Source organism: Geotrypetes seraphini, chromosome 7, assembly GCF_902459505.1.
Source record: "Geotrypetes seraphini chromosome 7, aGeoSer1.1, whole genome shotgun sequence".
Taxonomy (NCBI): Eukaryota; Metazoa; Chordata; class Amphibia; order Gymnophiona; family Dermophiidae; genus Geotrypetes; species Geotrypetes seraphini.
Window position 1 is genome coordinate 197,048,319 of NC_047090.1, and position 12,593 is coordinate 197,060,911.

The following is a 12,593-nucleotide window of genomic DNA, read 5'->3' on the forward strand; positions in this document are numbered from 1 at the left end:
TGCCAGTTTGAAGTCAGAACATAAGAACATAAGAAGTTGCCTCCGCTGAGTCAGACCAGAGGTCCATCTCGCCCAGCGGTCCGCTCTCGCGGCGGCCCATCAGGCCCACTGCCTGAACAGTGGTCTCTGTCTAATTTTACAAATTACCTCTAATCCTATCCCTCTAACCTTACCTCTACTCTTATCTATACCCCTCAATCCCTTTGTCCTCCAGGTACCTGTCCAGACCCTTCTTGAAGCCCTGTAGCGTGCTTCTGCCTATCACATCCTCCGGTAGCACATTCCATGTATCCACCACCCTCTGGGTGAAAAAGAACTTCCTGGCATTTGTTCTAAACCTTTCCCCTCTCAATTTCTCTGAGTGCCCCCTTGTGGTTCCCCATAATTTGAAAAATCTGTCCCTGTCCACTTTTTCTATGCCCTTCATGATCTTGAAGGTTTCTATCATGTCTCCTCTGAGTCGTCGCTTTTCCAGCGAGAAAAGCCCCAGCTTTTTCAGTCTGTCAGTGTATGAGAGGTCCCCCATACCCTTTATTAGCTTAGTTGCTCTTCTCTGGACTCTCTCAAGTACCGCCATGTCCTTCTTGAGGTACGGCGACCAGTACTGGACACAGGTGTGGGCGCACCAATGCACGATACAGTGGCAGGATGACTTCCTTCGTCCTGGTCGTGATACCTTTCTTAATGATACCCAACATTCTGTTCACTTTCCTTGAGGCTGCGGCGCACTGCGCCAACGCCTTCAATGTTGTGTCTACCATCACTCCCAGGTCTCTTTCAAGGTTGTTCCCCCCAGGGTTGAAACAAATTAGCAATATTTCCAACTGTGGTCACTGAAGGTGGGGAGAAGCAGAATTAGGAGCAATTATGTATAGGGATGCTAAGTATCTGACTCTGTTTTGCATTGCCCCTAAATCACTGGCAAATGACATTTCCAATTATTCACAAGGTATTTTACTGAATATTGACCCAGTGCATAATCAAGCACTGCTATGTGTAAGTGCTGGCAAACAGTGGAAATACACATGTATGTTTGCACAAGAACAAAACATAGGAATATCCATAGTGACAAAAGGAAACCTTGATGTCCTTTTTCTGATTCTAGACAAAATGGTGCTTTCTATACAGTATGAACTGACTCACCTGTACACACATTTACAAACACCTTCAAAAACTCTTGCTGGCTGCAGTCTTGGTTGGGTCTGGCCCTGTAAGCCATGTTTTTCCATCTACCACCGGAATACCTTTTATGATTCACTTACATTTGCTGGTAATATCATTTTTTACTCATTTTGTTCTCACCCAAAAACTGGTCAAGAATGCGGTGACTAGTCCAAAACCAAAAATCACCTTATGTTTTATGTTACTTATTAATCTTTATTTCTGCTCACTGCAATTTGTCATATTAGCAAAGTAAGGCTAAGATGAAGCATTTGTGTCTAGCAAAGTATCTGAAATAGCTTACTGAACCACTAACGCATTTTTCTTTGCACACAGTTTGTGATCACATGGAAGGCTTTACTTCCAGTAGCCCATTCCTCTGCATGGACCTCAGTTACATCACTGCCTTACTAAAGGAAGGCTTTGGCTTCAAGATGACTACCCCTTTGCAGGTGAGCCAAATTAGAGCACAAGCCTAAGAGAAGGAAATTGATACACTGAAGAACAACGAAAGGGCTAGGGAGTTTACAAGGATTACTCTCCCCTAGCCTTCACACTTGCTCATTGTTCAGTACAATTTCTGTCTCTAATTATGGGTAGTTTGACAGGTGTTGCTCTGTATTTCTTGCATTTGATACTAAGTTTTAATACAGGAAATGAGCACAGATAGCTTTATTTATTTCTTTTACAGAATAGGTATTAAAACCTGCAAGAATTTCATACTATGAAAGCAATTTTCAAATGGCCTGCATTGGAACAAACTCTGCAGCTACTCTTATTGGTGGGCTTTGTATGTCAGTAACACAGAACACCGTACATGACATCAGATAAAGTCCCACGCATCTGGGGGGTGGCAGAGCTTGCATAGCAATGGGAATGGCTGTTTGAATTTATAAATGATGGCAGATAAAGACCTGAATGGTCCATCCAGTTTGCCCATTAGTTATACCCATTAAAAATACATGCTTAAATTAACTTGTCTCTTATTTGATATTTCTGGGTCGTAGACTTTAAAGTGCACCTGGTATTGTCCTAGGTTCCAAATGTTGAAGTTGCCGTCCAAGCTCACTCCAACCATCCCGTTGTATGCATGATATTTACCGTAAAGTCTGGCCAGTAACATCCTCATGTTCCAACTTAGTGGAGTTACCATTGATGCCCACCCCAGCCCATCCTACATCGAATCACCATATATGGGACACAGACCGTGCAGGTCTGTCCAATACCGGCCTTAGTTCTTTAATTTACATCCTTCATTTTCTAATTAGAGATCCTCTATTGTTATCCCACGCTTTTTTGAATTCCATCACCGTTTTCCTCTCTACCACTTCCCTCGGGAGGGCATTCCAGGCATCTACCACCATCTCTGGAGATAATGTCCTATTATAGATTTTTTTTTTTTTCCAATTCTTTATTCATCTTACACCAAGTGAACAATATTACATCAATTATTTCATACATATCACTTGGAAATTCTTTCCTATTATTATTTCAATGCATATTTTAATCCCCCCATACCCTCCCTTTCCATAAATATTATAAATCAAACATATCATACATGTAATAAGAACATAAGAACATAATGTGTTCAAAATAATAATTAAACCAATAATATAGCAATATATCCCCCTTCCCCATTATTATAATTATACTTTTAGTGTAAAAAGGTGTCTACTCATTACAATATTATCAATGGTCCCCAAATTTTTTTGAAATTATTATAATTTCCTTTTTGTATGGCAATTGTCCTTTCCATTTTGTATATATGGCATAACAAATTCCACCAGAAGGTGTAATTAAGTCTGGTATAGTCTTTCCAATTTCTGGTAATATGCTGAATGGCAACTCCTGTCATTATTAATAAAAGTTAATTATTATTAGATGAAATTTGACTTTTTTTTCTCATGGACGTTCCAAATAGAATTGTATTGTATGATAGAGCTACATGGTTTTCTAATAAGCAATTAATTTGGGACCAAATTGATTTCCAAAAGGCCATAATACAGGGACAAAAGTAAAGTAGATGATCTAGAGTCCCTGCTTCCAGATTACAATGGCAGCATCTATTAGACTTAGAGCAATCCAATTTATTATAGATTAAGAACTGGTTGAAAGAGAGAAAACATGAGAGTAGGTTTAAATGGACAATATGCTCAGTGGAGAAGGGTAAATAGTGGGGTTCACAAAACTCTACTACCCTTCGTGCAAATCCTGTTCTCAACAAAAGAGATTTTCACTTTTTACTCCTTCATAATTGCATAATTTAAACCTCTTTCTTTGGCTCAACAACAAACTGTGGACTTTAAATTTAATCAAACCACTACTACACTTTTATTAGGAATCTTGAAAAGGGGAAGAAAAAGCCTCAGACTCGTGCCTGCTGCTAGTTGTTAAAGCATTCAGACTACTATAAGAGCTGCCTCATTGGCATAAAAAAACCCTCCTTCAAGAATTCCTATTTCAGTAATAAATATTCTCCAAATGTTCAAATATTTCTATAAATTATATTTATCAATTTTAAATCTTACTAATGATTAAACTTAGAAATTACTAGATTCTGTTCTTTACATCCACATGCGCTGGGAGCCCTACTCTAAAACTCCTAAAGAACAGCTGTGCTGGGAGTGACCATAAAATCGCTTCCCGCTAGTGTAATTGGACTGCATCCGGATTGTGTGCCAGTATATAATGTTACTAATGCTAAACACTTATCTTTCCCAGCACTATGCTGGATCAGGCAAACAGCTCTTCACACCCTCTCCACATGTCTCTCATACACTCAGCTGTTCTTGTGGCAAGTCTGCTCAGCCAAAGCTGAAGATGGCCAGCCAGCGTTTCACTAAGCTGCGTCAGGGCTTCCTGAGCTGCGATCAGCACTTAATCTCTTTGTTCACTGGCATTGCCTGTGAGCACGTAGATTAAGTGCTGATTGCAGCCTGTGAGCACAGAGATTAAGTGCCGATCGCAGACCAGGAAGCCTTACTGGGTCAGACCAATGGTCCATCAAACCCAGTAGCCTGTTATTACAGTGGCCAATCCAGGTCACTAGTATCTAGCCAAAACCCAAAGAATAACAAGCCAGAGGCTTCCCCCATCTATAATAATAAAATCCTAGCCACGCTTGCACACTTGAAACTCCGTGCCTCTGTCTGCGCAGTAGAAGAACCGCTGAGCAGGGAAACATTTCAGTGCAGTGGCAGCAGTACTGATCTGCCAACCCCTCATTCCTTACCCAAAGCAGCAGTGGCAGCGCTGTAAACAGACTGTTCGCGACCAGCCCCGACAGGGCCTTTCCTCTGCCGCATCATTTTGGATGCGGTAGAGGAAAGGCCCTGTTGGGGCTGGCCGCGAACAGCCTGTTTACAGCGCTGACACTGCTGCTTTGGATAAGGAATGGGGGGGTTGGTGGGTCAGGACTGCTGCTGCTGCTACTGCTTTGGGGAACAGAGGGAGGGAGGAGGGGTTGGTAGGTTAGGACTGCTGCTGCCGCCTCGGGTGAGTAATGGGGGTCCAGGAAGCCAGACCCATGCGGAGGGAAGGTAGACCTGTGGGGGTGGTGGACCAGGTGTGTCTGTGTGGAGAGTCCATCAGGGCGAAGGGCTGGGGAGGGGCAGCCTGCCCAAAGATTCAGTGCAGTGGCCAGGAAAGAGGTAGGTGGGGATGGGGATGGGGTTTGAATTGGTACAGGTTCTGGTGTTGGGGTGCGGTTGGGTAAAGAGGGTTAAAGTAATGGGGAGGGGGAGAGTTGCAGTACTGTGGGGAGGGGCAGGGGAGAGACGAGAGATAAATTGGTCCTGGGGTGGGGTACAAGAGAAAGGGTAAAAAGGAAGAGAAGCTGGGTGGGGTGGAATATAGGGACAGGAAGAATGGCCTTGGAGGCAATGGAAGGAAGGATAGATAGGAATGGAGCTGGGACTGAAAGGGTGATAAATGCAGTGGAGGATCGATGAGAGCCAAAAGGGTACAGAGGACTAAGGAAATGGTGATGGATAGCGCCGGGAGCTAATAGAAGAAAGACAGACGGGGGGCAGTGAGAGAGACAGAAGGAAAGACAGACAGGGGGCAGGGAGAGAGACAAAGAAAGAAAGAAAGACTGGGACAGGGAGAGAGACAGAAAGAAAGAAATAAACTCTACCCATCTATTCTAGCACCCATTAATGTAACAGGCTTAAACACTAATATCTTAATAACAGACTATGGACTTTTCCTCCAGGAATTTGTCCAAACCTTTCTTAAAACCTGCTACGTTATCTGCCTTTATCACAACCTCTGGCAAAGTGTTCCAGAGCTTAACTATTCTGAGTGAAAAAATATTTCCTTCTATTGGTTTTAAAAGTATTTCCCTGCAATTTCGAGTGTCCCCTAGTCTTTATAATTTTTAACAGAGTGAAAAATTGATTCACTTATACCTGTTGTATTCCACTCAGGATTTTGTAGGCTTCAATCCTATCTCCCCTCAGCCTTCTATTTTCCAAGCTGAAGCACCCTAACCTTTCTAGTTTTTCCTCATGAGAGGAGTTCCATCTCCTTTATCGCTCTTCTTTGAACCTTTTCTAGCACCGCTATATTTTTCTTGAGATAAGGAGACCAGAATTGAAAGCAATACTCCAGGTGAGAGCGCACCATGGAATGATACATTGGCATTATAATATCCTTAGTCTTGTTAACCATCCCTTTTAAAAATAATTCCTAGCATCTTCTTTGCTTTTTTGGCCGCCGCCGCACTTTGGGCGGAAGGTTTCATTGTATTGTCTACAATGACACCCAGATCCCTTGGGTGCTAACCCCTAAGGTGGACCCTAGCATCTGGTAACTGTGATTTGGGTTATTCTTCCCAAAGTGAATCACTTTGCATTTGTCCACATTAAATTTCATCTGCCACTTGGATGCCCAGTCTTCCAATTTCCTAAGGTATGCCTGCAATTTTTCACAATCTGCATGCGTTTTAATAACTTTGAACAGTTTAGTGTCATCTGCAAATTTAATCACCTCACTCGTCGTTCCAATTTCCAGATCATTTATAAATAAGTTAAATAGCACCGGCCCCAATACAGACCCCTGTGGCACTCCACTGTTTACTGTCCTCCATTGAGAAAAATGACCATTTAACCCTACCCTCTGTTTTCTATCTGATAACCAATTCCAACATGAATAGGGATAGAGGAGTAATAGACCCTGATCGATTTTCAGAGGGTTGTGTTCGTGAGGAGCTAGCTAAAATAAAGGTACACAAAATAATGGGGCAGTATGGTGTACATCTGAGGGTGATGAAGGAACTTAGAGAAGTTCTGGTAGCTCCGCTGACTGACTTTTCAACAAATCTCTAGAATCGGGAATGGTACCAGACTGGAGAAGGGCGAATGTGCTCCCTCTCCATAAAAGTGAAAGTAAGGAAGAAGTAGGGAATTACAGGCTGGTAAGTCTGACTTCTGTGGTAAGCAAATTAATGGAAACACTTTTAAAACAGAGAATGGTCAAGTTTCTGGAATCCTGTGGATTACAGGACTGGAGATCTGATCAATTTCTTTGACTGGGTGACCTTTATCTGCCCTCATGTTTCTATATGAACTTTTGCCACCTATTCCGTGATTCTTTAATTTTCTCAGGAGTCTCTCATGGGTTACCCTCCAATCCTCAGGTATTACAAATGATTTTAGTGACAGGTTACAGATCACTAAGAGCAAGTCAGCAATTTCATGTTTGAGTTCTTTTAGTACTTGAAAGGGTCCAGAGAAGAGCGACTAAAATAATTAAAGGGCTAGAGGAGTTGCTGTACAGCAAGAGATTAGAGAAACTGGACCTGTTCGCCATTTAAAAGAGGAGACTGAGAGGGGACATGATAACATAGTAACATAGTCCATCCGCTCTCCTCCAATCCCCAGGAATCACTCCCGTCTCCAGAGATTTGTTGAACAAGTCTTTAATAGGACTCGCCAGAACCTCTCTGAGCTCCTTTAGTATCCTGGGATGGATCCCTTCTGGTCCCATCGCTTTGTCCACCTTCAGTTTTTCAAGTTGCTCATAAACACCCTCCTCCGTGAACGGCGCAGAATCTACTCCATGAGCGAAACATTTAAGATACGGAAGGGAATAGACTTAGTAGATAAAGACAGGTTGTTCACCCTATCCAAGGTAGGGAGAATGAGAGGGCACTCTCTAAAGTTAAAAGGGGATAGATTCTGTACAAACATAAGGAAGTTCTTCTTCACACAGAGAGTGGTAGAAAACTGGAATGCTCTTCCGGAGGCTATTATAGGGGAAAACACCCTCCAGGGATTCAAGACAAAGTTAGACAAGTTCCTGCTGAACCGGAGCGTACACAGGTAGGACTGGTCTCAGTTAGGGCACTGGTATTTGACCTGGGGGCCGCCATGGGAACGGACTGCTGGGTGCAATGGACGGCAATTCTTATGTTCTTATGTGTATACCATCTGGTCCAGGCTTTTAACTTGTCGATTTGGCTTAGTACATCTTCCAGATTCAATGAGATTTTTTTCAGTTCCTCCGCATCGTATCATAAAATATATTAAGATAAAGCAAAATTTAGAAAAAGAAACTAAGATGATACCTTTTATATTGGATTATACTGGATACATGTTAAGTGGACTAACATGGCAAGCACACTATTTTGTACCTGATATTTTTATGGCTAAAGTATACCATCTTTTACCATATTGCTTTATACAGGGAAACAATGCAAGATGTGTATACACATTTTTAAATGGAAGATAGTTTGCAGCTGCATAGACTATTTGAAAATTCCACCTTCTTCCCCAAAGAGCAGGTATGGGCATTGTTAAAAAAATGTTGGTTTTTTCCCTTTTGTTTTCACAGCTAACAAAGAAAGTGAATAATGTGGAGACTGGCTGGAGCCTAGGTGCTACGTTCCTCGTGTTGCAGTCCTTGAGGATTTCCAACTAAGACTGAAAGAAAAATATATCGATCATTGTTGACCAACAATAGAAGTTTCTTCAGAAACAAATATTCCAAAGAGAAGAATTAGCTCTATGAAGAAATAGGGAACCCAGTGAACACGAGTGGTGGAACATCAATAAATTGAAAATCTGTCACTCAATTCTTTGCAAATGCCACCGTTCTTGCAGGGTAATGTCAAATTAAAAACCCTTGGTGCTGGATATGGTACCTCTGTAAACCCCCCTTTTATAAAACTAGCATGGTTTTTAGTGCCAGCTGCAATGGTAACAGCTCCGATGTTCATAGAATTCCTATGAGCGTTGAAGCTGTTACCACCATGGCCGGCGCTAAAAAACGTGCTAAGTTTTGGAAAAGGGGGGGGGGAGGAGGTAAATTTGAGGCAATATTTAAGGAGAAGTGAAATTATCCTTTGATCTTTTATTAAGGGTCAGAAGAAGGCTTGAGGGTTTTGAAATTATTAAATGGTACTGAGCTCTTTTCTGGAAATGAATTATCTTATTTTCTTTAGCGCCTCCTCTCTGTCTGTTTTGTGGACGTTAGGAAGATGGTGAAGTATATATAATGCATGAGTATTTCTGGAATCATTCATGGGATTGTAGACATTTTTAAACATAATTTAAACATGTAAAAAATAAAGTGCCTTAAATGTTTAACTTAGAATAAAGTATTCAGAATTTGAGATGAGAATTATTTCTTATGCTACTGACAGCAAGATTTATTCTGAAGTGTGTTGTCAGCACATGTAAGGCTAAGTTCAAGTAAATCACGCTCATTTTTTGGTGCCCTGATTTGGGCACCATTTATAGAACGCTTAGTCCAGGATCTGTGTCTAATTGTGGTGCCAGAATTTACACCAGCTCTAACCTAAATTAGGCAGGGATCCACCATATTCTACAAGAGTGTATATACATTCTTGGAACGCCACACTGCCTTTTTGGATCACACTCTTTTTTTTAAGGATTGAGAATTTTAAAAGTAAATGACTCCTCGTAAACCTGCCAAGGTCTGAAGTAGGAAAAAAATAGGGGCTAGTCCCTATCTTTGGGAGCATTACCGTACTTTTTTTTTAAAAGCGTATCTCCAGTACAATAAACAATAATCATAAGAGTTTGGGCTTCTTTAGATCATTTCTGTATCGGTGTGCAATTTTTCCTGATCCCAGCTTTGATTTAAATTTGTGTAAAACACCTCATTTTGCAGCTGCAGCAGCAACCTCTCACAGACTGCTTTCAACTCCCAGACTGCTTTTGCCAACAGCATTACATTATATAGTCTAGTCCGGGGGTCGGCAACCTGCGGCTCCAGAGCCGCATGCGGCTCTTTTCCACCTTTGCTGCGGCTCCGGTAGTGTGTCACGCAGGCATGCAGTTACAAGTCTGGCGTCGTGGCGGGAAATAGCCATGCTGAGCAGTGAGCTCAGCACATACACAGATGAAAGCCTTGCTTGCTGATTGGTCCGGCGGCCCCGCCCCGCCGTGCCGCCGGACCAATCAGCAAGCAAGGCTTTCATCTGTGTAGTGCTGAGCTCACTACTCAGCATGGCTATTTCCCGCCGCGACGCTGGACTTGTAAGGTGCACGCTGAAAAAGAAATCCTGGCCGGGGTCGGTGTCATGCTCCGGAGATCTACAGCCTTCCTATCTCCCTCTCCCTTCTACCTGCTTCCGGCCACATCCCCTGCTCCGCGGCTCTCTTCGGCAACTCAGCAGCAGCGATCGACACAAGCTTCTGACGTCGGGGCCTACCCTCTGCGAGTCCCGCTTGTTTCAACTTCCTTTTTCCACAAAGGCGGGACTCTTAGAGGGAAGGCCTCGATGTCGGCAGCTTGTCTTGATCACCGCTGCTGACAAGTTGCTGAAGAGAGCCGCGGAGCAGGGGGTGTTGCCAGGTGCAGGTAGAAGGGAGAGGGCCAGATGCAGGACTCGTGGGTGAGGGAGCAGAAGAGAGAGAGAAAGAGAGAGGGGAGGGAAACAAAAGGAAATATTTCATACTGGGCTGGGCCGGAGTGGAGGGAGGGTGGAAAGATTCTGGCTACCGGGTGCAGTAACAAAGGAAAAGGGGGGAAAGCTGAAAATGGAGATAGTGACACAAAGAAGAGAAAGGGTAAGCAGGACCTACTGAATAAGGATAGAGATACAGAGGGGACATGAAGAGGAGGTGAAATAGAGACATAGAAGTAATGCTGAAAAAGTGTGTGGGGGGAGATAAAGACATTGAAAGGGCAAATGGTGAACATGGGGTAAAGACAAGGACAGAGACAAATGAAAATTCTGAAAAAGTGGTGAGATAGGGATATAGGTGAGATGGACACAAAGAAGGGTGATGCTGGAAAATAGGTGGAATGGTAATTCTGACAGACACAGAAGGGAAATGCTGGATCAAGGAGAGATGGGGCTCAGGCTGGATGGAATGAGAAGAAATGCCTTGTTGGCCCGGAACTTCCTCTCCTACGTCAGAATTGACGTCAGGGAGCGGAATGCTGGTCAGCGCAACACTTCTGCAGGGAAAGCTTGGGACGGCGGTGGCTTGGGGGCTGTTCCCCGATTGCGGTGGCAGCAAACCGAGTGGCTTGGGGGACGGCATGGAGACAGAAAGAAGGGGGAACAGGGAGACAGAAAGAAAAAGTTGGGGGAGAGAATGAGGTCTGGAGGAGAGGAAACATACAGGAGGCTGAAAGAAAGGAAGAAAGATTGGATGCACAGTCAGAAGAAGAAAGTGCAACCAGAGACTCATGAAATCACCAAATAGCAAAGGTAGGAAAAATGATTTTATTTTCAATTTAGTGATCCTGTATATAGCATTAAGATAAGAAACAATATATGCAGTGTTAGATTTGTTTTATAATGGTTTTGTGGCTCCAAGTTTTTTTTTTTCTTTTCGAAAACGGGTCCAAGTGGCTCTTTATGTCTTAAAGGTTGCAGACCCCTGGTCTAGTCTAAGGTCTGTATCCAGAGGTGGCAAAATAGATCAGGAGCAGTATGTGTAATTATACCACATTAATATCATCCAAGTACAGGGAAGACATCGTATATGGAAACGTAACAAGCAAAATAATTATTTGATTGTTGGTTCAAATGAATGTGTTGAGCAGACTGGATGAACCATGCAGGTCTTATCTGCTGGCATTTACTATTGTTTATTGAAAGCTTCTATTAAGCTGCTACTGACTGGAACAGTTTTCCCTGTAGAGATCCAGAGATCTCCTTACTTCTAGGAGCCCCCACATAGGAATACCCCAATCAACATCTGACATATTAAAATCACCTATTAGTAATACTTCCACAACAGAATATTGCCTCCTATCAATGATGTTTTAATTTTCTCAAGCGTCTCTCTTGAGGAACTTTAATGAAAGCTTTCTGAAAATCTAGATACACATCAACTGGCTCACCTTTATCCACACCTTTAAATAAATGAAGCAAATTGGTGAAGCAAGACTTTCCTTGGCTGAACCCATGCTGGCCCATTAAATTATGATTGGTTATGTGTTCCAGAATTTTATTCTTTCTAATAATTTCCACTATCTTGCCAGAACTGAAGTCTGACTTACCAGTCTGTAATTTCCAAGATCACCCATGGAGCCCTTTATAAAAATCAGCCTTACATTGTGGATTGATTTTCACTCCATCAAAAATTACAAAGACTAGGGGACACTTGATGAAGTTACAGGGAAATACTTTTAAAACCCATAGGAGGAAATATTTTTTCACTCAGCGAATAGTTAAGCTCTGGAACACGTTGCCAGAGGTTGTAGTAAGAGTGGATAGCATAGCTGGTTTTAAGAAAGGCGAGGACAATTTCCTGGAGGAAAATTCCATAGTCTGTTATTGAGACGAACATGGGGGAAGTCACTGCTTGCCCTAGATCAGTAGAATGGAATGTTGCTACTCCTTGGGTTTTGGCCAGATACTAATGACCTGGATTGGCCACCGTGAGAACGGGCTACTGAGCTTGATGCATCATTGGTCTGACCCAGTAAGACTATGCTTATGTTCTTATTGGCCACCCTCCAAGCTTCAGGTACTACAGATGATTTTAACGATATGTTACAGATCACTAATTTAGGCTGGCTTTTATCAAGCTACACTAGAGGTTTCTTAAGAGTAGTAAATGCTCTGATGCTCATACAATTCCTATGAGTGTTGGAGCATTTACTGCACCAGCTCGCCCTAAAAACCTCTAGCACAGTTTGATAAGGGCCCTTAATTTTTGAATTCTTTCAGTACCTTGGGGTTTATACCATCCAGTATAGGTGATTTATCATTCTTCAACTTGTCAATTTGGCTCAGCAGGTCGTTCAAGTTCACCAAGATTTCTTTCAGCTCCTCCATGTAGTCATGCTTGAAAACCATTTCTGGTTCATGTATATCTCTTATATGCAATTCATTCAGTGTCTCTGCTATGGTCTTGTCCTCCCTCAGTACCCATTTTGCTCCTTGATGATTAGTGGCTCAGCAGTACTTGTATCATTGCTTCCCTATTATTTGTATTGGAATT

At 42.6% G+C, this 12,593-nt stretch overlaps 1 protein-coding gene across 7 annotated transcripts in view; it reads left to right on the plus strand.

Annotated features, from left to right (window-relative positions):
- The window catches only part of ENTPD5 (ectonucleoside triphosphate diphosphohydrolase 5 (inactive)), a 368,562-nt gene extending 359,369 nt beyond the window's left edge, over window positions 1-9,193 (plus strand). For all 7 annotated transcript variants that reach the window (XM_033952533.1, XM_033952535.1, XM_033952532.1 and 4 more), the window contains 2 exons: window positions 1,498-1,613; window positions 7,996-9,193. In XM_033952533.1, the coding sequence (XP_033808424.1) occupies window positions 1,498-1,613; window positions 7,996-8,082 (203 nt within the window). In that variant the 3' untranslated portion in view covers window positions 8,083-9,193. The remainder of the gene's footprint in view (window positions 1-1,497; window positions 1,614-7,995) is intronic.
- The last annotated feature ends 3,400 nt before the right edge of the window (window positions 9,194-12,593 follow it).